This window comes from Nannospalax galili, unplaced genomic scaffold, assembly GCF_000622305.1.
Source record: "Nannospalax galili isolate Female #2095 unplaced genomic scaffold, S.galili_v1.0 scaffold591, whole genome shotgun sequence".
NCBI lineage: Eukaryota > Metazoa > Chordata > Mammalia > Rodentia > Spalacidae > Nannospalax > Nannospalax galili.
In genome coordinates, this window is record NW_008330926.1 from 1,904,315 (window position 1) to 1,931,440 (window position 27,126).

General features: G+C 47.8%; 4 protein-coding genes across 9 annotated transcripts; 3 read left to right on the forward strand and 1 right to left on the reverse strand.

The window, feature by feature from the left end:
- Positions 1 to 501: 501 nt before the first annotated feature.
- On the forward strand, positions 502 to 5,383 carry Mrpl24 (mitochondrial ribosomal protein L24). 2 transcript variants are annotated; one of them, XM_008853348.3, is made up of 6 exons: positions 502 to 595; positions 3,895 to 4,155; positions 4,233 to 4,328; positions 4,488 to 4,591; positions 4,838 to 4,968; positions 5,156 to 5,383. In XM_008853348.3, the coding sequence occupies exons 2-6, from the start codon at positions 3,973 to 3,975 to the stop codon at positions 5,290 to 5,292; spliced, it is 651 nt and encodes a 216-aa protein (XP_008851570.1). In that variant the 5' UTR covers positions 502 to 595; positions 3,895 to 3,972; the 3' UTR covers positions 5,293 to 5,383. The 2 variants fall into 2 exon arrangements, with proteins under 2 accessions (XP_008851570.1, XP_008851566.1); XM_008853344.2 differs by lacking the exon at positions 502 to 595 and adding an exon at positions 602 to 737.
- A 262-nt stretch (positions 5,384 to 5,645) lies between these two features.
- Positions 5,646 to 13,416, reverse strand: Rrnad1 (ribosomal RNA adenine dimethylase domain containing 1). 5 transcript variants are annotated; one of them, XM_029556601.1, is made up of 8 exons: positions 13,290 to 13,416; positions 10,679 to 10,803; positions 10,334 to 10,526; positions 10,066 to 10,128; positions 9,708 to 9,851; positions 7,602 to 8,086; positions 6,602 to 6,786; positions 5,646 to 5,945 (listed from the first exon to the last, which is right to left on the reverse strand). In XM_029556601.1, the coding sequence occupies exons 1-8, from the start codon at positions 13,290 to 13,292 to the stop codon at positions 5,824 to 5,826; spliced, it is 1,320 nt and encodes a 439-aa protein (XP_029412461.1). In that variant the 5' UTR covers positions 13,293 to 13,416; the 3' UTR covers positions 5,646 to 5,823. The 5 variants fall into 5 exon arrangements, with proteins under 5 accessions (XP_029412461.1, XP_008851611.1, XP_029412460.1 ...); XM_008853389.3 differs by lacking the exon at positions 13,290 to 13,416 and adding an exon at positions 12,818 to 13,082; XM_029556600.1 differs by lacking the exon at positions 13,290 to 13,416 and adding an exon at positions 10,894 to 11,140.
- Positions 13,417 to 14,252: 836 nt separating this feature from the next.
- Positions 14,253 to 22,656, forward strand: Isg20l2 (interferon stimulated exonuclease gene 20 like 2). Its single transcript, XM_029556612.1, has 3 exons — positions 14,253 to 15,003; positions 20,961 to 21,161; positions 21,685 to 22,656. Exons 1-3 carry the CDS (start codon positions 14,287 to 14,289, stop codon positions 21,796 to 21,798), a joined length of 1,032 nt encoding a protein of 343 aa, XP_029412472.1. The 5' UTR covers positions 14,253 to 14,286; the 3' UTR covers positions 21,799 to 22,656.
- LOC115067797 (NADH dehydrogenase [ubiquinone] 1 beta subcomplex subunit 1-like) lies at positions 16,952 to 19,522 on the forward strand. Its single transcript, XM_029556623.1, has one exon. The coding sequence runs from the start codon at positions 19,218 to 19,220 to the stop codon at positions 19,503 to 19,505; it is 288 nt and encodes a 95-aa protein (XP_029412483.1). The 5' UTR covers positions 16,952 to 19,217; the 3' UTR covers positions 19,506 to 19,522.
- Positions 22,657 to 27,126: the final 4,470 nt, after the last annotated feature.

The following is a 27,126-nucleotide window of genomic DNA, read 5'->3' on the forward strand; positions in this document are numbered from 1 at the left end:
CCAGGAAAGATGGGTGAGGTGGGGTCGTTAGGGAGTTGGTCAGGAGACCTGATCTCAATACTAGGCTTCAGTAGGGATACCTGCCTTCTTCACTGATCATATATTTTTGTGATTAGCTCATCTAGCTTTGGAAGGACTCACATTCATCCCTTCCTCTAGGAAGTCGGGGCAGTTTTTAAATCTGGCCTGGCCGCTACAAGCACGGAAGAGCCAGGGCAATAATGGTTGTAGTCTCACCTAGAAATGGAAGCTCTGCTTTGAACAGGAAGCCACCTACCACCTAGAAAATGGAGCCATGTTTTCTGTGAACTACAATTCCCAGCGGCCTCCACGCAGAGCACGTGCAGAAATGTGCCCAGAGTTATCAGCCTATCTTTCCGCCTTCAATTCCCGACATGCTTCTCACACTGTGGATTTCCTATCCTGGCCAAACTTCCTGTTTCCAGTTTGGTTTGTAGCGACGGACTACAATTCCCAGCAAGCTGAGGCTGAAATTCGTTATAGAGCGTCCGCTCTACAATTAGACTACATCTCCCAGAAACCCAATGGGCGAAGGCTACCGGGGTTCAACGCTCACATGTGGAGGGTGGGAAAGGTGAGGCTGCTCGCCACTCTGGGGCCGCCGGGTCGGGAGCGCATCAAGAGGTGGGAGAGAGAGTCACCTCCCCAGGTTTCTCTTTACTGGAAGATTGGAGGGGCCTGGTGAGGCGTGCTAGGATTCTAGGTCCGCACCCTGGGTGAGTCTAACACGGGAAGTCTTGGAGCGGTAGCCTGAGGGCAGACGTAACCTAAGGGGCTGGCTTGCTCAGAAAAGACAAGACCCAGCGCAGAAGCAACACCAGCCTCCATATTGTCAAGGGAACAGGGAACGATGAAGAGGGTATGGCATGCCCCAGCCTTCCGTCTCCCAAAGCAGAGATTTAGGGATTGTTTTGTTTTGTGTTTTGGTCTTTTTGAGACAGGGTCTCCCTGTAGTCCCACCTGTCCTGGAACTCACTATGTAGACCAGGCTGGCCTTGAACTCACAAAGACCCGCCTGCCTCTGCCTCCCAAGTGTTGGGATTAAAGGTCTGTACCCCCAGTTTGAGTACTTTTAAGAAATGAACCTACAACCCTACCCTACCCATATGTATACATACTCATTCTAAGTCATTCTTTTATTTCTTCTTGTCTGCAGGGTTTGGGTTTTGTTTGCTGTTGCTTTTCAAGTGTGTTGAGTTGGAGTGTTAAGTCATTTATTTGTGTTCGATCTTTTTGAGACAGGGTCTCCCTGTAGTCCCACCTGTCCTGGAACTCACTATGTAGACCAGGCTGGCCTTGAACTCACACAAAGCCCCCTGCCTCTGCCTCCCAAGTGTTGGGATTAAAGGTCTGTACCACCACGTCCGGCATGATTTAGGGATTTAAAAAAAATTTTTTTTTTTTTTTAAATTTGTACAAGTGTTTTGATGCCTGTGTTGACTGCCTGTATGCCGTTATATGGGTAGTGCCTGCGAAGGCAGGGATGGGACGCTTTCATGTGGGTGCTCTGAATCTAACCCCAGTCCTCTGGAGAAACAAGTGCTCTTAACCACCTCTTCAGAAGAGCCACCTTTTCAGCCCCTACGGATTTCTTGAAGTCAGTTGGCTTGAACTAGGAGAGTGCAAGTCATTGGGTCAGGTTTCCTTGTCAGTAAAAGGAATCTTAAATGTACCTGGTTAACTGTCCTAACATATTTTTAATGATACTTTCATTTCTTCCTGGATACTGTGAAGACCAAATGCAAGTTATATTGAAATTTTCAGCTTGTCAGGTAGTGATGCTCAGTAGTCATTTGTTGAATCTGAATAGGAATATCTAAGCCCTTGGCATTAGTTGAAAACATTGGGCCTTTTCCCCAAACTCAGAGCTTCACATATGATCACAAGCACCACACACATAACACAACCCCCCCACCCCAACAAGATTAGTGTGACTTCTTCATTGCTGTCAGGACATTTAGGCTTACATGAGATGCACTAGGAAAGCTCTCAGCATGGCACCTAGCCGGTACAACTGCTCAGAAAACTTCATGCATGCTAGGCTAGCATTCTACATTGAACCCCTTTATACTTTTAAAAATATATGTATTTTTTATTATTTTTCTGTGTATGAATGTATTGCCTGCAAGTATGTAAGTGCACCCATGTTGTACAATGCCCACAGATGTCAGAAGAGGGCTTCAGATTCTCCTGGAACTGGAGCTACGGATGGTTAGCCACCATGTGGGTGCTGGGAATTGAACCCAGGTCCTCTGCAAGAGCAGCCAGTGCTCCTAACCATTGAGTCATCTTTCAGCCCCATAATTTTTGAGGTAGTGTCACATTGTAGCTTAGACTAACCTCAAACTTACTATGTAGCCAAAGCTGGTCTCAAGCCCACAGCAATCTTGCTGCTTCTGCCTCCCAAGACCTAAGCCAGCACACTCACCATTTCATTCATTGAGACAGGGTTTCACTATGTAGCCTTTGCTGACCTGCAACTCACTGTGTAGATCAGGCTAGCCTGGAACTTAAAGAGATCTGCCTGAGTGCCTGGATTAAAGGTGTGTGCCATAGCATTCCTTTTTTTTTTTTTTTTTTTTTTTTAAAAAAAGACAGGTCCCTCTGTAGCCCAGTGTAGCCTTAAACTTATTTTAGTATGTATTCATGTTTGATACGTATGTATGCAAGCAATGTCTACAGAGGCCAGAGAGTCAGATCCCCTGAAACTGGACTTTGTTAGCTACCACATGGGTGCTGGGAATTGAACCTGGGTCCTCTGCAACAGCCAGTGCCCTCAACCACTCAGCTATTTCTCCAGCCCCCCTTGTAATCTTCTTGTCCCTACCTACCAAGTGCTGGCATTATAGGTGTGCACCACACCTTGTTCCTCTCTTTTTTTTTTTTTGTCATTATGAGACAGGGTCTCCCTGTAGCCCCAGTTGGCCTGGAACTCATTGTGTAGACCAGGATGACCTTGATCTCATGCAGATCTGCCTGCCTCTGCCTCTGGAGTACTGGGATTAAAGGTGTGCCCCACCACACCTGGCTCTCTGTACTTTGTAAGACAGATTCTCACTAAGTTGGAGACGTGCCTTGAATTTGTGATCCTTCTGCCTCAGCCTTAGCCTCTCAAGTAGCTGGGAGGTCTGGCTCAAAAGCACCTTTTTTTTTGGTCTTTTTGAGACAGGGTCTCCCTGTAGCCACAGCTGATCTGGAACTTGCTAAGTAGACCAGGCTGGCCTTGAACTCACAGAGAGATCCACCTGCCTCTGCCTCCGGAGTGCTGGGATTAAAGGCATATGCCACCACACCTGGCTTTAAAAGCACTTATTTTTGACAATTCTTTTACTAACCCACTAACCCATTAATTTAATCTGCTATCCAAAACTGGGGGTCTTCTAGCACACAATAACCTTAAGCTTTTTGTCCTTAATTAGATAAAAAGCTACCTTAGGGAGGGGTATTTCCTACCTGAGAATAGGAACATTCTTTTTTTTTTTTTTTTTGCTTTTTATGAATTTTGCAATTCCCATACAGTTTAGTTTGACGATACTTACATCTGCCCTCTCTTTACCCTCCCCTCTATTCTTACCTCTGCCACTCTGCTCATTTTGCCATGTGATGGCTTGCTTGCCTGGCCCTGTGCCAGTGCTTTGTTCCTGCCTTCTTCCTAGCTGCTCTTCAGTTAATCATCATCTTGTATCTTTTGTGCCAAGCTCTCCTGGGATGTGCTAGATCCAAGGAGCTAGACAGGCATGGCCCCTGGCCTCAATGACTTCTTTACTTTGAAGTCATATATGTGGGTTTGAATACTGATCCTCACTCCCCATCTCCCCATTAATAGCTTTTTGACCATGGGTAAGTTACTTAACTCTTTGTCTTTATCTGTAGAGTGAAGATAACTTGTGAGAGGATTCAATGAAACAAAGCCCATTGAGCAACTGGTAAGATTTCTCACAGCATCTAGCCATGCGTCTCTCTGCCCTGCTGGCCTTAGCATGCAAAGCCACTCTGCCTCCCAACTACCGCTATGGGATGAGCAGTCCAGGCTCCTTGGCAGACAAGAGGAAGAATCCCCCGTGGAGAAGGCGGCGCCCTGTGGTGGTAGAACCCATTTCTGATGAAGACTGGCACCTATTCTGTGGAGACATGGTAAGAATCTCAGGACAGAGGGACAGGGAGGCTTGTGGGCAAGGGTTTCCCTCCCTCATCCTCCTATTGTTCTACAGGTGGAAATCTTAGAAGGCAAGGATGCTGGGAAGCAGGGCAAAGTGGTCCAAGTCATCCGACAGCGGAACTGGGTTGTCCTGGAGGGGTTAAACACTGTAAGTAGAGAGAAGATAGGGGCCTCAGAAGTCTTCCTCATCTGGCTGAGGAGCCGGTTATGTCGCTGACTCTTCCACTTTTTAGTTTGAATATGCTAAGCAGTAGTGGGCAAGCCACCTTCCCACTCTTGCTTTCTCATACCCCCTTCTTTTGGACAGCATTACCGCTACATTGGCAAGACCAAGGATCACCGAGGGACCATGATCCCTAGCGAAGCCCCCTTGCTCCACTACCAGGTCAAGCTAGTGGACCCTGTGGACAGGCAAGCACAAGTGCCTCAGAGGGTCAGGGGCCTTTTAACTATGTGTCCACAAGTATTGGGTGGGTGGAGCCACAGTAGACATCCCATTTATCCAATGAGAATGGTGGGTTGGGTAGTCTCAAAGTCCAGGTGTCTGTCTCTTATAGACAATTCACAATTCTCTGTAATCCTGATATACTGAGAAACAAAGTGGTAACTGGTGTTTTCAACCACTGGCAGGCCAGGCTCACTATTTCTATCCACCAGGAAACCCACTGAGGTTGAATGGAGATTTACTGAGGCAGGAGAGCGGGTTCGAGTCTCCACAAGATCTGGAAGAATTATCCCTAAACCCGAATTTCCCAGAGCAGATGGCATCATTCCTGAAACATGGATCGGTGAGGCTGGGAAGAGGATAGGGGTAAGAGGGGGGGTGAAAAGATGTTAAGACAAGTTGGTAGAATATAGCTTAGTGGTAGGACACTTGCCTAGGATGTACAAAGCCATGGGTTCCATCTCTAGCACTCCCCCCACCAAAAAAACCTGGCATATCCTCTCATCATCTCCTTTGCTTTGGGTCAACAGATGGCCCCAAGGACACATCAGTGGAAGATGCTTTAGAAAGAACTTATGTGCCTCGGCTAAAGACCCTGGAAGAAGAGGTAATGGAGGCAATGGGGATCCAGGAGACCCGGAGACACAAGAAAGTCTACTGGTATTGAGCCTAAAAGTCTGGCTTCTGTTTGTCCAGTGGTCACCTTGAAGGTAGAGGCCCTTCTTTTCCTCAGACACCAATAAAGAGCCCTGAGTGCAGATGCTGTCTGTCCATGCCTCTCTTCTCGTTCCCCAGCACATTGCTTTTCTGGGAGCTGAGGCAGGGTGCACCTGATTTCCTCCTGTTGGGACAGAGCTGGATGTGGATAGTAGTCTTCCCAAGGGCAGGTCCTTCATGTTTTGGGATGGAAACAGGGGAGAAAGTCCCCCTGAAGAAATTCCTGAGTAACAGCAGCTGCTGCACAGGCTGCCTGCCAGAAGGGCAGTGGACATGTGCCCTTTTACCTAAGAGAAACAGGACTAAATTCTTACAAGTTTTAATAAATTAAAATCACATATTACATTAGATTTGAAGGGAGAGAAAAAGTATGAACTTGAAGTTTGCAGGGAGCCAGGATCCCAGCAGGATGCAAGGCACTCTAAACCACTGAGATGTACTTAGCCTCACTGGCACCTGGTTTTCTCAGGTGGAGTGACAGTCAGCTGTCTTCAGACTCGAGAGCAGAGAAGGCCTGACCCAGGGGTGTCTTGGTAGCCACCAGAACCAGGTTTCTGGGAGAGAGTTCAGGGCTGAAGATGGGCAAGAGCTCAGCATAGAAGCCTAGGAGGAAGACAGGGCTAATCAGAATGGAAAAGGGAGTTCAACCTTCCCAGCCTCTCCCTGCTTAACCTGGAACACAGTTCCTTTTCCCATGGGGGAAGACTGCAGAGGCACTAGACTGAGGTAGCCCCTTGTGCTTTCTAAGTGCCTAGGATGCTTGCTTAAAACCTGCCTCAGTGGAGATGGAGAAATGGCTCAGCAGGTAAGAGCACTTGCTGTTCTTCCAGAGGACCAATGTTCAGTTCCCAACACCCACATCCAGCCGCCCATAACTATGTGTAACTCCTAGGGGATCCAATGCCTTCTGGTCTTTGAGGGAATGTGGCACACATGTCATAAAATAAATCTTTAAACAACAAAAAAAGCCAGGCCGGGCATGGTGGAGCACACCTTTAATCCCAGCACTCGGGAGGCAGAGGCAGTGGGCATGGTAATGCAGACTTTTAATCCCAGCACTGGAAGGATAGGCATGCAGACCTCTTGTGAGATCAGGCCAGCTGAGGCTACAGGGAGACCCTGTCTCAAAAACAAAAAACAGCCTTGGGAGGCACTGCCAGGAATCTGCTTTTGTTAACAATTCCCCACCCAACAGGTGATGAGCCAGACTCAGCTGATAGGGTAGGACCCAAAGAACCCCAAAACTTTAGCCTCCTCACCTTGCTCCTGAAGATAGAGTAGCCGGTCCAGCAGAATGAGTGTCTCCACCAATGGGGCTAGCAGGAGGGCCAGACTAAAAAAGGCCACCACACGGTTCTCTTGGGCCTGCTGGGCCCGGAGGGCAGCTAGATTCAGCGGCAGCTGGGGGTCTAGCCCCACTCGCTGTAACCCTTGCTGCACATATCTGTGGGATCAGCCACACAGCACAGTTTAGTTTTACGAACCTCTACCTCCCACTTAAACTTTCCTTGTTCCTAATCTGATTCCTACTTTGCTTGATTTGATACTTTCATAAGCAGTTAACGTTTTTAACAGACATGGTCTGTGCTGCCCAGGCTAGCCCTATATTTCTGAGTACAAGTGACCCTCCTGTTTCAGCTCCCCAAAGCAGACCACAGTGCATGGCTTAAGATTTTGTTTTGATTTGAATGCAGGATGCCCTCAAAATGGTAAAATTGACGCAATCCTCCTGCCTTGATGCCAGAGGAGGAGTGCAAGGGTTACAGGAATGTGCCGACAGTTTAGCATTCGATTTAAATGAGTTGTTTCCCTGGCTGTGAGCTTTTTAATAGCAATCCCAAATTTATTTTCATCCTGTACAATTATTTAGCCATATTTTTAGTTTAGAAACTGTACTGGATTGATGGCAGTGGTACAAACACTTGCTTACCACTTAGCATAAGCCCTGGATTTGGAAATCATTAATTTCCATTAAAAAGGAACTTAGGATGACCTTGAACCTTCTGCCTTCATCTCCCTGGCACCAGGGTTATAGGTGTGTGCCACCATGCTTAATTCATGCAATGTTAGGAATGAAACCTAGGCTTCATGCATGCTAGGCAAGTATTCTACCAGGTTACATCCCTAGCCCCAGGAGACCAACTTTTAGAGAAATTTGGAGAAGTTGCTCTTGTTAGAGAATTCAATGCTACTCCTCTGAGCATTTCTTTGCCTGTGCTAACAAGTGGGGATGGTGGGGCAGACCTCCCCCAACCTCACTCTTCAATCTTGAGTTCATTGACCCTGGGGATTCCTTGCACGCCAGGCCTCCGGAGCTCAGGGCAGGCATTTCTGATAACTGTCTCCAGCGCTGCACGGAAGCAGTGGGTTTGCAGACCGGGGCCTGCTTTCTGTAGCCTCTCAGCATATTCCTCTAGGGCATGGCAGGCCCCCTCCCGGAGCCTGTAAGGCAATTCATGGCTAGGCAGCCCAGCAACCCACTGACTCAGTGGGTAGCTGCCAGGGTCATTGAGTTTCATGTAGCAGCAACCCACTGAGGCCAGGGCTACCACCTCAGGACAGCAGCAGAAGTGTCGTAGCAAGGCAACACTCAGATCCCCACAAGCATGAAGGCCTGTGAGTAGCAGGCGGGTGCCACTCTGTCCTGGATCCTCCAGAGGAAGCAGAAGCTCCTCACACAGGGCCGTGGGACTGACCCACTGAACCACGTGGTGGGGAGAATGGCGAGGGCCTCTCTGGACCACCTGTGGAGAGGGAAAAGGACAAAGGCAGATGCATTCAGTTGTTATCCTCAGGCCACGGGAAACGGTCTGTCCTCTGCTACATGAGAGTAAAACTAGGCACAGGACAGACTGAACCAGGACCAGGACATAGGAAAAAGTCTCTCCCTCATTACAGACTCTAGATCTTTTAATTTCTCAGATCATTTTTCATTTTTTTTTGGTCTTTTTGAGACAGGGTCTCTCTGTAGCTCCAGCTGTCCTGGAACTCACTTATGTAGACCAGGCTGGCCTTGAACTCACAAAGATCTGCCTGCCTTTGCCTCCCAAGTGCTGGGATTAAAGGCGTGTGCCACCACACCCGGCTTATTTGTTTTTAAAAAATAATTTATTTTATGTGTATGCGTGTATTGCCTGCGTGAAGGTAATTGCACCCGTGTTGTGCAATGCCCGCGGAAAACAGAAGAGGTTGTCGGATCCCCTGGAACTGGAGTTAACAGTTGTTAGCTGCCATATGGGTGCTGGGATTCAAACCCGGGTCTTCTGTAAGAACAGTCAGTGTTCTTAACCACTGAGCCATCTCTCCAGCCCCCATTTTTCTTTTTTTATATTAAAATATCTACTTTTATGTGTCTGAGTGTTTTGCTTGCATGCATGTAAGTGTACCATGTGCATGCCGTGCCTGAGGAGGCCAGAAGATGGAGTCAGATCCCCTTGGAACTGGAGTTACCATTGATTGTTAGCCACCATGTGGGTGCTAGAAACTGAACCTGGGTCCTCTGCAAGAACAGCTAGTGCTCTTAACCAGCTAGTCATCTCTCCAGCCCCTCAGATTCTTTTTCTTTTGGGGAGAGGGTGGTGAGACAGGACAGTCCTGTCTGATGTTGAGTTCACCATGTAGACCAGGCTGGCAAATTTGTGGCTATCTTGTCTATGCCTCCCCAGGGCTGGGATTATAGGCATGCACCATCATACATGCCTAGCTGTTTTCCTTTTTCTTTTGGTGATGCTGAGGACAGAACCCAGAGCTTCAGGCATGCTATGGAAGTGCTCAGCCACTGGTGCTATATCCCAGTTCCTCCCAGTTTTCTTAGTGGTAACAAGTCTAATACCTGACTGAGGGGTAAGGATGTAGGTCAGTGGCATAGCACTTGCCTAACATGTGCAAGGCAATGGGATCCCATCCCCAGCACAGCAAATAATAACACCCATCTGGCCACATCATAGTTTACTCTGAGAACACACTGAAGTGGAAAGCACTTTGTAATTAGTGCCTTTGAAATGTGGGGTTGTAGGGCTAGGCTAGGGAGTTGGCTCAGCAGTTAACAGCAGTGGCTGTTCTTACAGAAGACCTGGGTTTGAATCCCAGCACCCACATGACAGCTAACAACTGTCCATAACTCCAGTTCCAGGGAATCCGATGCCCTCTTCTGTCTTCCACAGGCATTGCATGACATGGGTGCACTTACATGCAGGCAATACATGAATACATACAAAATTTTTAAAAAGGATATGTGGGAATGCTTTGGGGAAAGGGTCAAAAAAACAGCAGAATTAGAGACCATTTTAAGCTGAGAAACTCAAAACTGGAAGCTGAATTTCATTCTCAGTTCCAGCTGAGCAGGCCCTGTTCCAGGCAGTTTACCTTTGGGTGCCTCTTCTCCATTTTGTCCAGAGCCTGCAACAGTTCTTGGTCCAGACGCTGGGCTCTCTCTACCAGTGTCTGATCCCCTTCAAGGCTCTTCACTACCAGCCCCAGCCCCAGAGACATGAATCGGGAGAGATGGCCCTGGAGTCACGAGGGAGGACACAGCCCCGTTCAGTGCCCTATCCAATCACCCTACTAGTGATCTAGACATCTGGGTCCCAGACCCCAAATTTCTGCCCTGCCTGATCCCACTATTTCTCAGTACCTGGCTACCTGGGCCTCAGGCCTGTTAACACAACTTCCAACTATTCTTATGACTCAAAAAGACAGTATGTACATTAGGAATCCGGCTCACCTGGCCTGAGCCCACATCCACAACCTGAGTGCAGCCAGTGAGGTCACTCAGCTTCTTCACCAACTGAAAGAGAAGGGACCAAGGTCTCCTGGCATTGGCTCTTGACTCCTGGAGCAAATACCCATAAAGAGAGTAAAGGAGCCAGGTGGCAAAGGGAATTTCTAAGGCCTCTGGTTCCTGTGTGTGCAGTAAGGGTCACTCATCTTTGTAACTCACAGTCTTTAGGATTTCTGGGTTCCAGACAGAGTCTAGCTTCCAGTTGTCTCACCTCTCCCAGTCTCCGGATCTCATGCTGTTTCTTGGGTTTGACATGTTTCCGAAAAGGAGCTGTCAATCGGGAGCTCTGGCTGGGGTTCTCCAGGAACTCTGAGGGGGTCTGAAAGCCAGGTGTCCGGGTGAAGGCAAGGGCACAGGCTGTGGACTTCAGGGCCAGTAGAGTAAGTGGCCACACGGACCTGTACCTGAGATAGTCCAGCCCAGATTGCCAGTGAATAGCCCACAATCACATCCTAAATGCACCAGCTTATAACCCAAAGGCTCAGAAAGACCTTGTGAGACTGTCAAGACAAAAGCTCAATATGTAGCTGAGTGCTCTAGCCCCTTTAACCCATACCTGACTACCTCTCCTTCCTTGGGCATCCCCAACAGCAGGGTAGCCAGCTGTGGTGAGCTTAGTCCATCCAGTGCTTCTTGCCATGAGCGGGGGAGTGTGCCCCACAGGCTGTCTGTGAAAAATTCCTGTAGGAGGAGACAAGCAGTCAGCAGGACTATACTACTATCATTCTCATTCTCCCCAGCCCCATCTCAACTCTCCATCTCAACACCTACCGCTTTCCAGCACTGGTACCCCGTAAGACCACCAGTTGCCACCAGCAGGTACCTCCTGCTCATCTGTGTCAGCCCTCAAGTTCAACCCAGCCTCCCCTAGTGCCCAGGTGCTACAGACTACATTCTGGATGCACTTTTCATTTTGTGTTTTCTCCATTCAATTTCTTGCAAATAGAGACAGTGCACTTTTCACGTGTCCCTGGCACTATCACAGAAACTGGCACACAGCATTAACGCATTACTGTTTAGATACCTGCTATTTTATGTGCCAGACAGTTGTGTATTTTTACTCATTCATTTGTTCATCTTAAAATTCTGGGGCTTCATTTTGGTCATACACCAAGCTGTATTCTAAATCGGGGATTACAACAGTGAAACAGTTAGAAACAACAGAAATCGAGATGGGGGGTTGCTTAGTGGTTAGGAGCACTGGCTGCTCTTGCAATGGACAAGGGTTCATTTCCCAGCACCCACATAGCACCTAATGACCCTCTGTAACTCCAGTTCTGGGGACCCAATGTTGTATTCTGGCCTCCACAGGCACTGCACAACATGGGTGCACTTACATACATGCAGGTAAAAGACTCATAAAATCAATGGGCAATTATTTTAAATAAGATGATGGGGGAAAATCGTGTGAGGAGTTGACACTTCAAGCTGAGACTTGAATAATGAGTGGGAACCAGTCACATAAAGAAAATACAAGCAAGAGCAAATACTCAAATATTTCCTTCAGGGAGGGAGAGAAAGAGGGAACAACCCAATTTGGCTGGTCAGAGAAGCACTGGTTGGGGAGGGGCCAAAGTATATACAAATAAAGCCTCTGGATAAAGATAAATGGATGAATTTGGGATGTATTCTGAAGGCAGAGTCAAGAGTTCTCATTGAAGGATTGGACTGTGGATCAATGAAAGAGCTCAATCAAGGCTGGCTTCTGGGTTTGAGGCCTGACCAGTTCAACAGATAGTGGTGTCACTGACACATTATCTCATTTTTTCTCATTAATAATCCGCCAGGCTTTATACGGGTCCATTTTATAGTTTAAAAAGGTATAAGAAGCCGGGCGTGGTGGCGCACGCCTTTAATCCCAGGGAGGCAGAGGCAGGCGGATCTCTGAGTTTGAGGCCAGCCTGGTCTACATAGTGAGTTCCAGGACAGCTGGGACTACAGGGAGACCCCGTCTCAAAAAGAGTAGAAGCAAGACTCTAGTTCAGAGGCTGGAGATATGGCTTCAGCAGTTAAAAGTACTGACTGCTCTTGCAGAGCAGTGCCGGGTTGGATTCCCAGCACCCACAAGGCAGCTAACAACCGTCCTTAACTCCAGTTCCAGGGGATTTGATGCCTTCTTCTGACCTCCAGGGGCACTTGTACACATGCAGGCACCTATACTCATACACATAAAATTTATATATATATTATATATATATTTCCTCCCCCCCTTTGGTCTTTTTTGAGACAGGGTCTCCCCTGTAGCCCCAGCTGTCCTGGAACTCACAGAGATCCGCCTGCCTCTGCCTCCCGACTGCTGGGACAAAAGGCGTGCGCCACCACGCCCGACCCCAATAAATATATTTTTAAAAGATTCTAGTTCAATTCGGTCTGCTTCCAAAGCTGAATGGCTCACTGTAACACAAAACCAGAAATTTCCTCAAAACCTGAACATGTATGCTCCAGAACACCTCGTATGTTCCTAGGAAAGTCCAAAGGAAATTACAGAATGGTCAAAATGTCCCTACACTTTCTTACGCTGGTTTTAAAGGAAGTTAGAAAATAATTTAGATATTGAGAGAAGTGGGGGGAAGAGGGAATCCCCCCAGTCTTAAGCTTTGTACAGACTGAAACTCAAGCTGTCTCCAGATTTTCCCCGTGGTCCTAGCCAACCCACATGACCAGAAGCACCCCGCCCACAATCCTGTGGCCTCACGATGATGTAGGCATCTAGGATGGAGCGGTAGCGCTCCAGGACGCGGATGAGGTTCACAGCCAGCTGCTTCCTCTCCTCGATAGAGAGGCCACGGGCGGAGACGCCCGGCATCCTGAGCGCCCGGCTGGAGAGGCTGGGAGCGAGAAGCGGCGAAACCCTGGATGGGTACCACGAGGGCGTGACCAAGCCGTGCTCAGCTCTGAAGGCCCTATGTGAAGCAAGACTTCCGACACCGATCTCCATGGAATCTTCACCGGAAGCCGTGTTCAAGGTGAAATCATGAGACGGACCCGCCACACGTCACACGCCAGGAAGTCCCATAGAGAGCCAAGGCCTACGCGAGGCAGACGTGTGTGGCAAGGCTGTGACGTCACAAAGGCGCGCCCCGCACAGGCTCAGTCTAGCGCGGTCAACTACAGGTCCCGCCCTCCGTTACGGAAGTAGGGCCGCGGTTCCGCTTTCCGGGACCTACCATCTTCGAGTTGTGCCTCCAGGGGCTCTGCCCCTGCCCCCGGTGCTGCCGCTGCACACGCACTCTGAATCGCTGGCCTCGCCGCCCGAAGCCGGCGCGCTGAGGGCGCGTGCGCGCCGGCCGCCTGCTCGTTCCAATACGCAGTCCTCCCGGCCTCTGGCCGATCGTACCGGTTTCCTCATCCGGTTCCGGACGCTTGAGATCCTAGGGCGCTAGGACTAGGAGGTAGGTGTGTGGGTGTGCAGGAACGGCACGTGGACCGGTAGAGTGCTGGCCCAGGAGACCCACCTGGATTCTCGAGCCCCCGTCCCCCTGCCCCCACATTCATCTCCTGGTGTGTCAAGTTATTGCTTGAGGGGATGGGTAAGATTGGTGTGGAGATTGCCCCCACGTGGAGCCGAGGGAGACGGGTGCCAGGATTTGCATTCCATCTTCGTTCCAGGGATCAGGCTACGGATGCCTGAGTAATCCAGGGAACATCTGTTCCGTACCCCCTCACAGCTATCGAACGCACTATGCTCTATGTTTTATGCTGATTGCAGAGGTCACCTGTTTGAGCTTCGTAGACCCGGCTGAGTTCGAATTCGGTGGGTCCTCCAGCCCCTTCTTTTAACTTCACCACTGAGCTACATCCCCCAGCCTTAGCACCTTTATTTTATAAATGACACAGACCTGGAGAGGGGAAGGATCCTCCTAACGCCATCCAGTGGGTGAATTGTGGGGCTTTAGGCTTGCACCAGAATTACTTTACCATACAGTTCCATTCCTCCTGTATCTGGGGGTTTGTTCTGGTGTCTTTCATCTTAAGTCTTACAGAAGTTAGCCTTATCCCCACCTCCCAGGCCTATGGGTGCAGGTACCAGGATCACTTTTGTCCCCAGGGCTAATTGCAGACCTCCACATATTGGACCGTGGGATTTTGCAGAGAATAAATTGTTTGTCATCCTTCCATCTGTAAGCCACTCTTCCCAGCTGCTCTCCACCATCCACTGCCCTCATGTCTACCATACTCCTGAATTTGGATTTTGGGGAACCTCCAAAAAAGACATTTGAAGGAAATGCCAAACATCAAAGTTTTGTCAAGAAGCGGCGCCTCTTGGAAAAGAAAGGGTTTCTGAAAAAAAAGAATCAACCCCCTGCCAAAGTGTCTAAGTTGCACTCAGAACCTCTAAAGAAAGGGGAAACTCCCAGAGTGGATGGAGCTCGGAAGAATCTTCCATGCCCAAAGAAGAAGGTGGCTGCCTCCAGTAGAGGGTCAGAGCAGTCCCCAGACAAGAGAACAACAGTGTCTTGGCTGACTCCTGCCCCTTCAAAGAAGACTGATTCTGTTGTGGCTAAAATTGATTTGCTAGGAGAGTTTCAGAGTGCCCTCCCAAAGATTAAAAGCCACAAGAAGAAGGGCCCTAAGAAGAAACGCTCTCAGAAGAATGCTACACAGACTTCCATGCAAGCTCAGGCAGAGAATAAGTGCCCTAGAGCATCCCATACATTGCCAGGGAAGATGGTGGCAATTGATTGTGAGATGGTGGGCACAGGACCCAAGGGGCGTGTTAGTTCTTTGGCTCGATGCAGTGTTGTCAACTACAATGGTGATGTGCTTTATGATGAGTACATCCTTCCCCCCTGCTATATCGTGGACTATAGGACCAGATGGAGTGGCATCCGCAAGAGCCACATGGTGAATGCTACACCCTTTAAGATTGCTCGTGGTCAGGTAAGGAACATGGGACAAGATAATGGCAGGGAGGTAGGTAAGGAGGCTTCCTGAATCACTAACTTTCTTGTTATGACAAAATACCTGACAAAAGGAACTTAAGGATTTATGATTAATTTGGTTCAGTTTAAGGATGCATTTCATCATGGTACAGAAATCATGACAGCAAGAGTGTGAAGCATCTAGTCAGCCGTCAGGAAGCGGAGAGATGAAAGCTGGTGCTCTGCTAGCTGCATTTTATTCAGTCTAGAACGCCAACCAGTGGAATGGTGTCACTCACATTTAAGGTGGATGCCACCACTCCCCTAGTTAATCTAGTAACACTCTCACATACACAGAGATTTGTCTTCTAGGTAATGGTACATCCATCTTGACAAGTTGATGATATTAACCATCAACTTGACACCCAAACATAGCACTTTTAAGTCCTAACCTTCCATCCTTGGTCACCATAGACTCATGGCCATCTCATAATGCCAAATGCATTCATGCATTTGGACCAACTTCAAAAGTCTCCATAGTCTTTACTTTTTTGCAGGCGGTGGGGGGGGGGTTTGAGACAGGATCTCCCTGTAGCCCCCAGCTGGCCTGGAATTTACTCTTTAGACCAGATGATCTTGAACTCAGAGAGATCCAGAGGCCTGCCTCTGCCTTCAGAGTGCGGGACTAAAGGTGTGTGCCACCACGCCAGGCAAAAGTCTCCATAGTTTTTTAGTTCTAACACTGTTCAAAATTTTAACAGAGCCTCCTCTGACACTTAGGCAATCTCTTCACTGTGAACTTCCATAACATCAAAAATCAAGTTTAGAACTATGTAGCTCAATGTATGAAGTACTTGCTGCCACAGAACCCACATAAAAACTGGACATGTTGGTACACATTTATAACCTCAGTACTGTTAACCATCAACTTGACACCCAAACATAGCACTTTTAAGTCCTAACCTTCCATCCTTGGTCACCATAGACTCATGGCCATCTCATAATGCCAAATGCATTCATGCATTTGGACCAACTTCAAAAGTCTCCATAGTCTTTACTTTTTTGCAGGCGGTGGGGGGGGGGTTTGAGACAGGATCTCCCTGTAGCCCCCAGCTGGCCTGGAATTTACTCTTTAGACCAGATGATCTTGAACTCAGAGAGATCCAGAGGCCTGCCTCTGCCTTCAGAGTGCGGGACTAAAGGTGTGTGCCACCACGCCAGGCAAAAGTCTCCATAGTTTTTTAGTTCTAACACTGTTCAAAATTTTAACAGAGCCTCCTCTGACACTTAGGCAATCTCTTCACTGTGAACTTCCATAACATCAAAAATCAAGTTTAGAACTATGTAGCTCAATGTATGAAGTACTTGCTGCCACAGAACCCACATAAAAACTGGACATGTTGGTACACATTTATAACCTCAGTACTGAAGGGTGGAAACAGGCAAATCCTGGGGGCTTGCTAGCCAGCCAGCCTGCCTAGCCAAAATGGCAAGCTCTAGGTTCAATGAAAAACCCTATCTCAAAAAATAAGATGGTGAGCAATAGAGGAAGACACTCAGCATCAGCCCCGTTCTTCCTTATATGTAAACACACATAGGCACACTCTTGTGCTTGCACACAAAGTTACATTCTTCCAATATACAATGGCAGAGTATGTATTCCCATTCTAAAAGGGACACATGGAGACATAGCAAGGAAAGACTGGACCAAAGCAAGACTGAAACCCAGCAGGGCAAACACCAGACCTCCAAGTTGCATGTCCAGGATCTGGTACTTGGGATGAAATCATCTGAACTGCAGGACCTTAGGTAGCTCTCTGCCCTTGCAGAGATCTACCTGCCTCCGCCTCCCAAGTACTGGGATTACAGATGTGTGCCACCACTCCCAGCAACCCCTTACTCTTGCATTTTTCTTCTTTTTTTGGTGTGTTTTTTTTTTTTTTTTTTCGAAGACAGGGTCTCCTGTAGCCCCAGCTGGCCTGGAACTTGCCTATGTAGACCAGGCTGGCCTCAAATTTGTAGAGATCTGCCTGCCTCTGCCTCCCAAATCCTGGGATTAAAGGTGTGCCCAGCTGAGGCTAATCTTTAATGGGACTAATCTTTCATACCCACCTAGCTTGCACCTTTGAACTTTTGTTCCTTTCCCTACAAACTACATTTTTATATCTTTATGTTCCACTTCATGCCCAGTGTAGACCTAGATACGAATAGTGAGCAGTAGCCTTGACATAGACTGAATATTACCTTGTCTTAAATATTGTCTGCCAAACATACTGGTTTATTACTTTTTAATTCATTTTCAAGGTCTCAGGCAGAATACAGTGAGATTCTTTGCCAGTGTGTAACACAAAATGGCCTGTAACCTGGCTCTCTGTAGCGTTCCATCTGAAACTTGAGCCAAACTTGTTGGCATTTCTCTCTGTGTTCTGATCTTCCAAGATATCAGACAGCTCATTGAGCTCTGTGTACAGTATTCTAGGGCTTCTCTAGCCCCAAGCTATAGACTCCTATATTCCTCCCCAAAGCCAGTGCCAAAGGCCTAAGAACCACAGCATCACCACTCATTACCAGTCTTCTGTATTACTTATTCCTGTCACAAAATACCTGGCAAAAGTAGCTTAAGGAAGGAAGGGTTTATTCTGGCTCACAGTTTGAGAGTCCATGGCAAGGAAGGCATGGCATGGAGGCTGGAGAAAGGTAGCTGGTCATAGTGCACCCATAGTGCAGAAACGGGAATAGTGCTGCTCCTTTCTCTTTTTTCTTTTTCTCCCAGCCCAGGAATGGTGCCACCTAGATTTAGAGTGGGTCTTCTGCCTTAATTAACCCAATCTAGAAACTCCCTCACAGACCTGCCCAGAGATTGACAAGATTAACCATCTACAGGAGTAGTGAAAATCAGGAAAGTACAAGAGATGAAACCATTTTAGGTCTCTAGTGGAGTTGATCTGAGAACTGGGAAGATACCTGGAGAACAGCCAGCTGGTGATAGGAGTGGGCTGAGCGGCAAGTGTGAAAGTAGCTTGGGGCAGAGGTCAGTTGTATTGGGAGGGGCGTCCACATGGCCTGTAGTAGGACATGGGGCTCATAAGGAGGTTCTCTTCACTCACTGAACAAACCTACTTATTCTAGCCCTGTGCTAGAGCACAGTAAAGAAGAACAGAGGGGCAAAGTGAGAGAAGTGAAGGAAGAATGAGAGGAGCCAAGCTGGTCTTGGGAGGCCACCAGAGGGCACCCTTGGCTTACTTTGCCATTTGAGATTCACATTCTTTGCTTTCTCTATATACAGAATTTTCTTTTGCAGAGGGTCTTTTTTGGATATGTATCCCAGGCTGACCTCAGACTCACTTTATAGCCAACGATGACCTTGAGCTTTTGATCCTTCTGCCTCTACTTTCTGCATGCTGTGATTATAGGCACACCTGATTTACACAGTGCTGGGGGGTGGAACCTAAAGCTCATTCATAACTAGGCAAGCACTCTACCAATTGAGCCAGATCCCCAGACTCTCCCAAGATTCTTTATAATGCCAGAATGCTTTAATTCTTTATAATGCTGTTGGAGGAGATAAAGTGGCTAGACATTAAGGAGACTTGGCAGGAAGTTGTGAAGGATAGTATGTGCATAGGGGCACAATTGAGCAAAGGCTTGGAAGAGGCAGAAGCTGGGATGGGTCTGACTGCAAATGGTCCCAACTTCAATGAGGGCTGTGTTTTGGGGCATTCGGGATGAAGGTGAAGCAGGCTGTGGTGGTGCATGCCTTTAATCCCTGCACTCAGGAGGCAGAGGCAGGCAGGTCTCTGAGTTCAAAGCCAGCCTGGTCTACAGAGTGAGTTCCAGACCAGCTGGCGCTACTGGGAGGAAAAAAAAAGAGGATGAAGGTGAAGTTGGGTAGAAGACTACAGGTGTAGCCAGGAACAACTGAATACTTTGTTGAGTGGACTTTAAAACCATTGGGGGAGGGGCGGCTGGAGAGATGGCTCAGTGGTTAAGAGCACTGACTGCTCTTGCAGAGAACCCGGGTTCGATTCCCAGCACCCACATGGCAGCTACAAACCATCCTTAACTCCAGTCCCAGGGGAATCTGAAGCCCTCTTCTGACCTCCAAGGCATTGCACGACACTGGTGCACTCACATACATGCAGGCAACACACTCATACACATAAAATAAAAATAATTAAGGAGGCCCTGCTCTCTGCCACTGCCCTTGGATGCGGGTCAGCCCGGGCCACAGTCATGACAGAATTGCTTCAGCTTGTGCTTGACTACTGGGTTCATATACTTGTCCCTATGGGATTTGTCATTGGCTGTTATCTAGACAAAAGGAATAATAAAAAACTAACTGCCTTCTGGAATAAGAACATGCTGTTTAAATGGGAACTAAGGCCCGATGAAGAAGTTACTTGGAAGACCCTCACTAAATCACAGGATGTTCACCTTTTAAAAGTTATGGGAGAGCCGGGCGTGGTGGCACATGCCTTTAATCCCAGTACTAGGGAGGCAGAGGCAGGTGGATCTCTGTGAGTTCAAGGCCAGCCTGGTCTACATAGTGAGTTCCAGGACAGCTGGGGCTACAGAGAGACCTTGTCTCAAAAAAGACCAAAAAAAAAAAAAGTTACGGGAGAAATAAAAACATGCTTATTATTTTAAAAAAATAGTAATTTTTAAAAAATTTTTAAAAAACAAACATTCAAGGGTTTTAAAGCATGAGTCCGTTACTTTTCTGGTTATGACAAAATATCTGACAAAAGGAACTTAAAAGATTTATGATTTATTTTGACTTCTATCTGGTTTTCATCGTAAAGCCTTTCTACCTTGCTTAGGGTAGGGTTCTGAAATTAAGATGAGTCCATATGAGTCACTGAGTAGGTCCCCTTGGGAAGCAATGCAGGACTTTTGCTGTTCACATTCCCATTTTGGGTATGGCCTTTAGAACCTATGTCCCCAAACTTCCAAGATCATAAAATGGTAAAGTTACTTGGTTTTGAGTCTAGTGAGCAGAACTGCCACAGCCCCTCCTGAAGCTTTAGACTATACATGATTCTCAGTTTACTTTATCATTTCTTAATATTTTTTGCATTTGTTTATTTTTGGGGGGTAGAGAGAGGTGCATGATGACATGCACGTGGAGGTCAGAGAATAACTTGTTGAAGTCGATTCTCATAGGTGGTTGTGAGCCACCCTATGTGGATACTGAGAGTGAACTCAGATCCTTTGCAAGAGCAATTGCTCTTATGCTGAGCCATCTCTCTAGCCCCATGACTAGCATTTTTAATGCATGTTACATTGAAGACTGAAGGAAGAGACTGGGATACAGCTCAGTGGTAGACCGTTTGCTTGGCATGCACATTGCCCTGAGTTCTGTTTTCAGAACTGGGGAAAGAAAAATAAAAAGACTGAAGACAGTTGTTGGGAGGGAAGTTCATAAGAGTGAAAGGGGCCTTTGGTGCCATAGCTCTAAGCGGGATTGCACATGAAAGTTACTTTTGTGGAGAAGAGGTGGATTTCAAGGAAGAAGAACACTTGTGGAAGGTGGCATTTCAAGGATGGGACAAGTGGGGGCTGGAGAGATGGCTCAGTGATTAAGAGCACTGGCTGCTCTTGCAGAGGACCCAGGTTTGGTTCCCAGCACCCACGTGACAACTAATACCTGTCCTTAAATATAATTTTTTTTTTTTTTTTAATCTTTTTGAGAGAGTCTCCCTGTAGCCCCAGTTGATTTGGAACTCACTACTTAGAGCAGGCTGGCCTCAAACTCAGAGAGATCCGCCTGCCTCTGCCTCCCAAATGCTGGGATTAAAGGCGTGCGCCACCATACCCTGCAAATACAATATTTTTAGCAATTTTTTTAAAAGGATGGGACACATGGGCAGTTGGTGAAAACCAGCTGAGGCTCCGATGGCCATGATGAATCTTAAGGATAGAAGAGCTCCACCTTCAAGTGTCCCTTCTCACTACCTCCTTCCACTCCCATTCCAGATCTTGAGGATCCTCTCAGGGAAGATAGTGGTGGGGCATGCCATCCACAATGACTTCAAAGCCCTACAGTACTTTCACCCCAAGTCCCTCACTCGGGATACCTCCCAAATACCACTCCTCAACCGGAAGGCCAGCTGCCCAGAGAATGTCACAATGTCACTGAAGCATCTCACCAAGAAGCTGCTGGACCGGGACATCCAGGTAATGTCTCTCCAAGTGCCTCCAACACACACACAGCTTGGGTTGGTAGAGGCTCTTATTACTGCATCTCTAGGACCTGACCCAAAAGGCCTTTGGTTGCAGAACTCCAAGCTTGGGCCCAGTAGTCTCATGAGCTGTCCCAAATGGTACCATAGGAGAGGAAGAGAACAGGCAATAGTTACGGTCTAAAAGAGCAGAGATGCAAGGACCACTGAATAGGAAGCTATGGGCACTTCATAGGGAGAGCAGTTAAGGAAGGTAGATTCAGAAGGCCTGTCTTTAATCTGAAATGTCCTGTTTCTGCAGAATCTGAATAATTAGACATACACCCTGCCTCAGAAAGGATTGAGCAGGTTTCCTGGGAGTCAAACCTCTGACATGCTGAGTCTTAGGGCCTCGGCAGAATTCTTACTGCAGCTCACAAACTGCAGAAGAAATAAGGGGGCAGGGTGGAAGGGTGGTCTAGAGTTGGCTCAGAAGAGAAGAAATAGTTCTTGTGGCTTCATACTTTTCTCCTCTTTAGGCTGGAAAAAGTGGACATTCCTCTGTGGAAGATGCCCAAGCTACCATGGAGCTGTACAAGTTGGTTGAAGTTGAATGGGAACAGCAGCTGGCCCAGAATCCTCCAAAAAATTAGCCCCCCTGGGGAGACATATGCAATAGATCAACACACAGTTCTTGGAGCTTCATGCCTGTACAACCTAGAATTGTTAGGAAGAGAGGCTCAACCAGAGACTTAATACCCATTGAAATTTCATCTCAGCTATTGTGTTTGCTGTGTGGTTAAAGTGTCCCATGAAAGGAGAAAGCCTAGGAAGCCCAGCTCTAGGCCAGCCTGGTGGCCCAGGCCTATGATCCCAGAAACTTGGTAGGCTGACTCAGGTCACAAGTTCAAGGCCTGCATAGGCTACACAGTCAATTTAAGGCCAGTAAGAAAGATCCTGTCCCAAAAAGTGAAAGAAGGCCAGGGATAGAGCTCAATGCTAAAGCACTTGCTAGCATGCATGAGCCCCTAGTGATTGGGGGATAGAACATGACAACATAACCAGCTCTAGACTTCACTTCTCAATGGTGCTAACCAATAGATCCCAGGGTGCTTGTGCCAGTCAACTTTCCTGACATCAAGGGGGCAGGGCACACCAGACAATATAGCTTCCCATACTGCCTTTTCACTGGGACATGTGTCATAGAGCAATTATGGGAGGGTAAAGGGACCGTGTGTTGCCAAGGCTGGCCTCAAACTCTTGAGCTCAAATGATTCTCCTTTCTGAGCCTCCTGAGTAGCTGGGACTACAGCTGTACCACTATGCTTGGCTTTTCAGATTTTACTGTTTTATTCTCAAGTAATTAATAGTGTTCTTCCACCTTTATACAAGTGTCTTGGTTAAAACCATAGTGGATCAGCTCTGTAATCCTAGGAACTCAGAAGGTTGTGGCAGGAAGATCAAAAGTTCAAGGCCGTCCAGAGCTACATAGAGAAACTTATCTTCAAAAACACAGAAAGAAGGCTGGTATTGTGCACAGGTCTTTAGTCCCAGCATTCCAGCATTTGGGAGGCTGAGGCAGGCAGATCTCTACGAGTTAGAGGCCAGCCAAGGGCTATACAGTGAAGCCTCTCAAAAATAAGAAAAGAAAAGGTTGTGTGGTTGGTTACTGAATTGTGTGGTCACACCACAAAGACTGCTTTTAGGTCAGAGCCTGCCTGTTGGTATTTACCAACTACTGACTTCCAGAGGTGAGGTTTACTTCTCTTGGGGGACTTACAGGGCAGGTAAGGATATGGCCTAAAATCAGCTTAACCTAGAGTAACAAAGAGTTTATGTAATTTAGGTTCTGCTTGCTTGGTTTAAAAAGAATACATTGTTTTAATAGTCTTTCAGTCTTTTACTTGCTAAACCAAGCCCCTTAAAAACACAAGTGAGCCAGGTGTGATGATGCATATCTTTAATAACAGCACTTGGGAGGCAGAGGCAGGTGGATCAAGGCCAACCTGGTCTACATAGTGAGTTCCAGGCCAGCTGGGGCTACAAGGAGACCCTGTCACAAAAAAAGCAAACCTCAAAGGATTCTTTTGATAAATTTTTATAAAAGAAAACTGTGTGGTGGCTTCTTTCTGGCTTCACATTAAATAGTATCTCAAGGTGGGGGGCTGTGTAATCCTGGAGTAGGATTTCCAGGGTCTCAGGGCTCCCACTTGGGCCCTTGTTTGCTGTATGTTCTCAAGAAGCTCTGTCAAACCCTTAAGAAACAGTGCCTCATCCTTCTATCACAGACTAGAAACACACCCAAAGTGACACCCCAGGCCATGCAGAGGGTGTGTGACCAGGGGAATGGGAATGGATCAGTGGGCATAAGGGAGGGACAGAGTCGGGGAGGAAGGGTGCTTGCTTGGTGACGCCAGCCTGGTCACTGCTGCCAGCTCTTCCTCAGTACACACCCTCATCCAGAAGGTGAGTCATGGGTTGTCCAGAATTACTCTCCATACACAGCCATCTCCAGACCCTCGAAGTTTCATTATGCCACTTAGGACAATGAATCTCTTTGCTTCTTGGAGTTCCTTCTATTCTAGTTCGCAAATCCTGCAGTCCTTTTCTAACCATGGCCTTTAAGGACTGGGTATAAGAAGGTGAAAGCTCTTAAGAATGCTTCACTGTGCCAGGCACCACATTGAGCCCCTGAGGTGCACTTTGTCACCCTGTAACCTAGGGGGTATTGTAATTTAATAGGTCGACCAACAGGTAAAATCTTTCCTCTGGAAAGATTGGCAGCACTGGCACTATGAGTTGTTGAATAGACCTGAAATTTGCCTTGCTGTCTGAGTGGTATCTGGTGGGATGTGGAGTTTACTCACATACTTACCAGGGTCCCTTCTGTACCAGGTAGTGTGCCAGGCACTGGGGAAATAGTATTGTTTTTGGCCCTGAAGAAGAAAAGCCAGGTAACCTAAGTGCATCATGTAAATGCCATCTAGAGCTGCTGTAGGATTTGAAGCAGGTTAGTAATGGGAGCAGGTCTGTAATGCTGGCAGCCATATGGAAGCTGGATTGGAGAATGGCCAGGAGATGAGTAGTTGGGATATGAATCAGTGAAGTAGGAGGAGCATGTGAGAATCATAGGTGATGTCAGTGTGACTTGGCAATACGGCAGGAGAGTGACAGGTGTGCTGGATACTTGTGAACAAAGGGTAAAGATAAGTGGAGGATTCACCAAAGGAAAGGATGTGAAGAAAGAGTGGGCTTGAGGGTGAGGTGGTTGTTTCCTGACTGCCTGAAGATACCCCACCTGGGTAGACAGGACTGAGGCTTAGTGCAGAGACCTGAGGCAAGAAACTAAGTTCAAGGCTGGATGTTGATGGCACCCAGAAGGCAGAGGCAGGAGAATCACAAGCTTTGTTTTTCAAAGATTTATTTGGGGCAGGGGTGACTATAGAGACGGCTCAAGTTTAAGAGCACTTGTTGCTGAGGACTGGTATTCAAACTGGGAAGGTGCAGAGACTGAACTGCATTGTGTTGGAGAGTAAACGAGGTGCTGTGTCTATTGGCATAGGCCTGTAATCCGGCCATTCTGGAGTTGGAAGCAGAATAGCAAGTTCAAGGGCTGCCTGGGCTACAGAGAATAAATTACAGAGGGGAAGAAAGAAAAGGGGATGTTCAAGATTTTGTTTTGGCTTTGAGGGGAGAGTCCCACTGTTGTGGGAGACCTGAAGAGCTGAGGTGGGAGTGATAAATGACACAGTGAAAGGGTTATGAGAGAGAGTGCACATGTACTCATCTAGGGAAAACCTGAGGCGGCATTTGGGTAGAGATGTGAAAAAAGTGAGGAAACATCATGTAAGCATTCACAGGAAGACTGCCAGACAAGTGATAGTTGTAAAGACCCTGGGGCAGGTGTGTGCTTGTATACTCAGGGCCTACATGGCTGGAGCAGAGTAAACCAGGAAGAAAATAGTGAGCGATGAGGTCGGAAAAGAGGGAGAGATGGCTAAAGTAGAGTCTTGCTGTATAGTATAAGAAGTTGGGATTTAACAGCCGGATCTTGAGCAGAGGAATGATGTGAACTGATGTAGGATTCTGCTATGAGGGAGAGAAAGAGAACAGAATCAGTGTAGAGGCTCTTGCTGTGACCTAGGAGAGACAGGGCCCTGTGGCAGTGGAGATAGTGATAGGTGGCATTTTTTAAAACAACTTTAACTTTAGACAGGGTGAACACTTTAGTGTACTTGATGGTGAGCTGTTTAATCCAAGGCTGATAATTCTGGCCTTTCAATCCTCAACCCTGTTCCTGGCTGATTTAGTTAGCTTCTCTGTTGCTGTGACAGATAAAGTACTGATCAAAAGCTACCTGGGGAGGAAAGGGGTTTATTTGACTTACAGTTCACAGTTCATCATCAAGGGAAGCCAAGGCCGGAGCCCAGCAGGAAACCAGAGGCAGGAACTGAAGCACAGACCACAGAACTTTTTAACTTAGGATCACCTGCCCAGGGGTGGCACTGCCCACAATGGACTAGGCCCTCCCACATCAACCAGCAGCAATGAAAATGCTACAGACCAATGCAATGGAGGTAATACCTCAATTGGGATTCCTCTTCCAAGGTGTGTCAAGTTGACAACAGGCTATCTAGTACACTGGCCCACTAAAGAGCACTCAGGGAGTGTCTGTACCCAGAAAGGGATTGACCTGGGTATGGTCTAGAGTGGAGGCTGGCTGTAGATACACTGGGCAGTCATCAGGACAGAGAATAGACATGGGACAGTTAGTAGCACTGCCAGGGAGTGTGTCATGGTGAGCCAGGCCTGCGGAACTGCTATCCTGATTTTTTTTAGCAACGCCCCCTCTGCCTGAGTCTCCCATCACTTAGCCATACTGGGGATGCCCCAGTTTCTTATGTATGACTTATAGGCTTACTAGGGATACCCTATGCACAGAATGTCTAGGGCTTCCAGGAAGGTGGGGAGGGCCTGTGAACACATACTGTGAAATCTGGGGCCGGGGAGATGGTCCACTTGGTAAAGTGCCTCTACATAAGCATAAGGACCAGAGTTTGGGTCTTCAGCACCCATGTAAAAGCTGGATGTGGCAGCACATGCCTGTAATAATTAGTCCTGGGGAGGCAAAGACAGGAGGATACTTGGGGCTCACTGGCTGGCCAGCCTAGCTGAATTGGTGAGCTCCAAACTTAATGAAGGATCCTGTCTGAAAAAGATAGTGACTGATGAAAACACCCAGTGTCAACCTCTGGCCTCTATACACATGCACACACCAACACACACACACACACGGATTCTGCATGGAAGCATAGGGCACTTTAATCCTCCCCTAGGCCCCACTGAACCTTTTTTCCAGCATTCCAGAGTGAGGCTCTGGGGGTAGATAGACTGATGACATTCAAAAAGTTTATGCCCAATGCTGGCCTAGGGCAAGTGATTCCCAGGACCCTGGCCCAGCCTTTCAGAGCACCAAGCAGCAGAGCACCCCTAGGCCAGAGCAACTCCCCAAAGGCCAAGCCCTTCACTCCCTTGCACCCTGTGGATCCTGCTTGGTTACTTCTTTGGAAAGAGTCCGTGAGAGGTCCCAGCTCATAGCCAAAGGAGGAAGAAGGCAAGACTGCCATGCCCTGGGAGCTAGGGAGGAGCTAGAGCCCACACCCAGAGAATCCTGCCTGGCTGCCCCAGAGTGGACTGGCTGGCAGAGTGGGTAGCTCTTGAGAAGGCCCTCAAAAGGGTAGAAGGTGAGGTGGAGATGGGAGAGAAAATTCGTGAGGGCCTAGGAAAGACTTGCTGTTGGCCCTGTGTATACACACTTTGCACTCTATATCTGGAGCTGCCTCCTAATTTGAACTAATTCCCTAGGGATACTGGGGGCTAGGAAGTTCATGAGGAGTTGTGCCATTCCCCACGGGTAGTTGGCAAGGTGTCCTGATGAGTCCTGGCCCCAGGACAGCTGACTTTGGCTTCTGGTACAGAGG

Excerpts from the sequence above, each read along its gene's own strand:
- Rrnad1 (XM_008853389.3), bottom strand. The coding sequence starts at position 13,060 with ATGGAGATCGGTGTCGGAAGTCTTGCTTCACATAGGGCCTTCAGAGCT. Across the intron at positions 10,527-10,678 it reads AAGGAAGGAGAGGTAGTCAG|GTACAGGTCCGTGTGGCCAC; the intron begins GTATGGGTTAAA and ends GGACTATCTCAG. Across the intron at positions 8,087-9,707 it reads TGGAGAAGAGGCACCCAAAG|GTGGTCCAGAGAGGCCCTCG; the intron begins GTAAACTGCCTG and ends CCCTCTCCACAG.
- Isg20l2 (XM_029556612.1), top strand. The coding sequence starts at position 14,287 with ATGTCTACCATACTCCTGAATTTGGATTTTGGGGAACCTCCAAAAAAG. Across the intron at positions 15,004-20,960 it reads TTAAGATTGCTCGTGGTCAG|ATCTTGAGGATCCTCTCAGG; the intron begins GTAAGGAACATG and ends CTCCCATTCCAG. Across the intron at positions 21,162-21,684 it reads TGCTGGACCGGGACATCCAG|GCTGGAAAAAGTGGACATTC; the intron begins GTAATGTCTCTC and ends TCTCCTCTTTAG.
- Mrpl24 (XM_008853348.3), top strand. The coding sequence starts at position 3,973 with ATGCGTCTCTCTGCCCTGCTGGCCTTAGCATGCAAAGCCACTCTGCCT. Across the intron at positions 4,156-4,232 it reads ACCTATTCTGTGGAGACATG|GTGGAAATCTTAGAAGGCAA; the intron begins GTAAGAATCTCA and ends ATTGTTCTACAG. Across the intron at positions 4,969-5,155 it reads CATTCCTGAAACATGGATCG|ATGGCCCCAAGGACACATCA; the intron begins GTGAGGCTGGGA and ends TTGGGTCAACAG.
- LOC115067797 (XM_029556623.1), top strand. The coding sequence starts at position 19,218 with ATGACAGAATTGCTTCAGCTTGTGCTTGACTACTGGGTTCATATACTT.